The 4,261-nt window shown below is 38.6% G+C and overlaps 1 protein-coding gene across 1 annotated transcript; it reads left to right on the forward strand.

The window, feature by feature from the left end:
- Positions 1 to 1,104: 1,104 nt before the first annotated feature.
- LOC125829150 (uncharacterized) lies at positions 1,105 to 2,025 on the forward strand. The gene is made up of 2 exons (XM_049508403.1): positions 1,105 to 1,398; positions 1,642 to 2,025. The coding sequence occupies exons 1-2, from the start codon at positions 1,105 to 1,107 to the stop codon at positions 2,023 to 2,025; spliced, it is 678 nt and encodes a 225-aa protein (XP_049364360.1).
- The last annotated feature ends 2,236 nt before the right edge of the window (positions 2,026 to 4,261 follow it).

Here is a 4,261-nt window from a genome sequence, read left to right on the forward strand (position 1 = left end):
TTAAAAGTGAAGGTCTGAGGTGAAGGTAAAGGTTTCCATGTTGATATTGTCAAGGTGTGATATTATGACTTGTATGATATTGTTACTTGTCTTGTATGTCTTTTCTCCTAATGCACAAGATATTTCTAAAGAGTGGCATAATGCATGGTTTCTAACCAAAAATGTTCCTTTCAAAGCATGTTTTTGCATGGTCATCATACTTGGTACATTTTTGTGTGCTAACCCATATTTCTACCTTTTTAATTACAAGTGTAGGTTCCGACAACCGATTGCTTCCATCTAGATTGAAGAGATTAGATTGAGTCTTCTCCAAGGCTAAGAGTGGTATGTCCTTATTGACCGAGGACAAGTGTCTTTTTGAAGTTTCCTTTTTTATTCATGTAATAGACAATTCAAGGGTTTTCGATTGTTATGGGTCGTGTCCCTACTTTACTTTTCAAGTGCATTGTTAAGATGGCCATGTGAGACTTAGTCTTCCGCCGTGTCTTTGAAAAATGTTTAAATGAGTATTTTGATGTTTTGGATTTAAATAAGTTTTTAATTCCGCACTATTTTCATTATTGAATGCAATGAATGACTAAGTGGTTGTTATAAGACCCCTTCGGGGTCGAGTACGCCATGTTATGACTAGTGGGTGCTCTCGGGTCGTGACAAACATGGTATTAGAGTATAAGATTTTGTAAATGGTTTTGGGATCAAAGTCTCACAAGCCACGTCTAGTAGGGTCTTGTTCATTGGTGTGAGTCACGACACATCTATGAGCGAGAGGCTATAGGACGTTAGAAAGTTACACTTATTTCATATTATTAAAGTCGTGCCTTAGAGTTTAGCTTTATAGATGTCCTTTTCCTAACCCTTGTCTTATGTTTATAGAATATGAATACAAGGGCTAACCCAAGAAGGATGGAAGAGGAGATTGTGAACGAGGGAGTTCCTCCCCAAGGTCTTCAAGGTCCTCAAGGCAATCAAGGAAATCAAGTTCCAATGGTTCCTCCATACATGGCCAATGAAGAGATTAGGGTGGCTTTTCTAACTCTAGCTCAAAACATGACGGTTTAAGCTAATCGAGATGTGGGACGTAGGGTGAATGCTAATGAGAGTACCATGGCCTCAACGTTGAGAGACTTTGTGAGAATGAGTCCTCCCACTTTTCTTGGCTCTAAAGTGGGAGAGGATCCCCAAGAGTTTCTAGATGAAGTTTATAAGATATTCCAAGCTATGGGGGTAACCTCTAGGGAGAAAGCGGAGTTGGCTTCCTTTCAACTCAAGGATGTTTCCCAAGTGTGGTTCACACAATGGAAACCCAATAGGCCTTTAGAAGCAGGTCCTATAGAATGGGAGGAGTTTAAGGGAGCTTTCCTTGGTAAGTACTTTCCCTGTGAGAAGAGGGAGTGTAAGGTTGAGTAGTTTATAAACCTTAGGCAAGGTGGCATGAATGTAGAGGAATATTCATTAAAGTTTACCCTATTGTCTAAGTATGCTCCATCATTGGTGTCCAACCATAGAGATGAGATGAGTAGGTTTGTGACCGGTGTATCCGACCAAGTCAAGGAAGAGTGCTATACGGCAATGCTCCATAATGACATGAACATTTCTAGGCTCATGGTGTATTCTCAATCCATTCAGGAGTCCAAACTTTAGAGGGTGAATAGGGATTTGAAGAGGGGTAGATCCGATGAGCAAGGTCAACCTAGGTTCAAGAAAAGGGCTCCAAACCAAGAATTTTCAGATGCTCCAAAGGTTAACCAAGAGAAAGGTGGTGGATCTCAATTTTCTAAACATACTCGCACCACTTGTGGCAAGAAGCACTATGGGAAGTGCCTAGCCGGTACTAATGGGTGCTATCGTTGTGGGAAAAATGATCACAAGGTGAAAGATTGTACTACTCTTATGGCTAGAAAAAGGGAGACTAAGCAAGCTTCTCTTAGTGGTCCGGATCTAGTTTCTCAAAAGAGGAACCGTTTCTATGCTCTCCAAGCTAACAAGAACAAAGAAGCTAATCCGGATGAAAGCACTGGTAAGTGATAGTTCCTTATGGTCATGAATGTCTGGATGAGGATCCTATGTTGTTTTTTATGTTATCCTTAGTTGGGTGTTCTCCTAAGTGAGGGATGGTATGTTGAATAGTAGGTTGTGGTGAGTTTTTATATCCTTATCTCTTTCCTCTTATTCCTATTCAAGCTTGAGAGCAAGAGTTCCTTGTAGCTTGTTTCATGTTTTGGAGTCTTTTATGAAAATAAGTTTCCATGGTCTCCTTACGTTATGCATGTTTTGATGAAATTTATGTGCATATGAGAAATTGAGCTTTAATGATTTTATTCCTCATGTTGATATGCATCTATGGTGGGTTGCCTAAATGCTTCATGAGTTGACTTGTTGTACATGGTTAAATGTGTTCCTGAAAATAGTTATATTAAGTGACTTATACTGTGGTAATGAGCATGATGTGATGCGGAGAAGGAATTTCCTCCAATGAAATGATAAATGCTAATGTTTCGTGCATAGTGATTTTGTAGTTGTAGTCCCTACTTTTTTTGTATTGCATCGAGCTTATTGATGTGGATTTGAAGTTTCATCCTACGGTATATGCATTATATTGATATGTCTTGATTGTTGGATTGCTAGTCTTGAGTCGTTACCCCTTTATGTATTTAAAGTGTCATTCGAGGACGAATGTTCCTAAGTGGGAGATAATGTAACGAATCGGAAAATTATAGGTTAAGCTAGAACCTAATGTGTGTGTGTGTGTCTGGGTTTGGAAAGGGATTTGATATGGTGTAACATTGTCCCGAGCTTTAGACTATGTTGTTAGAAGTCCCCTTTTGATGATGGTTAAGGGTTGCTAGGGCAGGTGCCAAGCCAAGGGAACAAGACTTTAGCCAAAGGACAAGGCTGCCGAACCTTGGCCAAGCACTGACTCATGACCACAGACCACTTCACGGTCAGTGACCTTGACCACGGTCCATTAAAGTGGCCGTGAAGGTCACTTGGTGGCATGGCAAGCAAGGCAGCTTAGGCAAGCAACTGCCCAAGTCCCATGGACCACTTCACGGCTGGTGGTCTTGACCACGGCCCGTAGAAGTGGTGGTGAAGGCTACTTGGCCTGGTGGAGGCTTGGCCACAAAATGAAGCTACTGCCTAGAGAACCATGTGCCGTGGTCCTCCTTCACGGACAGTCAAAGTTCCCTTGGTTCCTGACGGAGTTGCCAAAATTAAGGGTTTTTAAATAATTTTGTTTTAATGTTAATTTATGTGGGGTTGATTTTAAATGGTTTATATCATAAATATAAATAGTTTTAACTCTTAAAACACTTCCTTTACTCCTTATTTCTCCAAGAACTAAAATCAACCCCCCCCCCCCAAAGTTCTTCTCTCTATATAACTCTATAAAACTCAAGGAAGAAGAAGAAGTGGGAGCTAGGGTTTGGATTCAAAGCTTTCTTCAACAAATTTCTTGGGTAAATATTAGTAAAAGGTATGGTGATCCTTCATCAAGGGTTAGTCTTCACCCAAGAGTCAATTTCAAAGAAGTTTTCAAAGCTTTTTAACTTCCTGAAAACCAAGGGTTTTACTCAATCTCATGGGTTCTTCTTCCAAATGATTTCAAATGGCTTATAATGTCATATATTGATTATATTTGTATTTACTTGATGATTTATGGTGAAGATACTCCATGAACCCATTATTACTCTCAATTCCTAAATTGTGCTTTTATGAAGTGGGTTTGATGATTATGAAAGCTTATGATTGAAATATACCTTAATTGTTTTGGGTTATTGGATTGTATCATTATATATATATATATATATATATATATATATATATATCTTAATTATGGTAAATTGTTTGTGTATTGATGATTTGTAATCATATCCTTGAAAGGGGCAAGTTGTGACCTAATTAGAAGTTAAAGTAGAATTGTTTATGAATTGTTGATCCACTTGAAAGGGGAGGTGTTTACTTACCTTGTATATTGATCCACTTGGAAGGTGGTGGTGTTTCCTTATTATGTACATTGTGATCATGGCCTTGAAGGCATAGTATGATAAGTTGAAGTGTTATCATGATATTGTATGTATGAATGGGAGCTCAATGAAGCTATTGTGATCATGTTTTGAATGTAAATGTGTTATTATTAAATGGCTATTTTCAAAATGTGACACTTATGAATGTTGATGATAGAATATGAAAGGTTCTTTAATATATGGTATATCTCGAATTGGTAGAGCTTATGCATCCTCCTCTTATATAAATGAGTGTA

This window comes from Solanum verrucosum, unplaced genomic scaffold (assembly GCF_900185275.1).
Source record: "Solanum verrucosum unplaced genomic scaffold, falcon-dt-bn FXZP01000152.1, whole genome shotgun sequence".
NCBI lineage: Eukaryota > Viridiplantae > Streptophyta > Magnoliopsida > Solanales > Solanaceae > Solanum > Solanum verrucosum.

Excerpts from the sequence above, each read along its gene's own strand:
- LOC125829150 (XM_049508403.1), top strand. The coding sequence starts at position 1,105 with ATGGCCTCAACGTTGAGAGACTTTGTGAGAATGAGTCCTCCCACTTTT. Across the intron at positions 1,399-1,641 it reads GTGAGAAGAGGGAGTGTAAG|AGGGTGAATAGGGATTTGAA; the intron begins GTTGAGTAGTTT and ends TCCAAACTTTAG.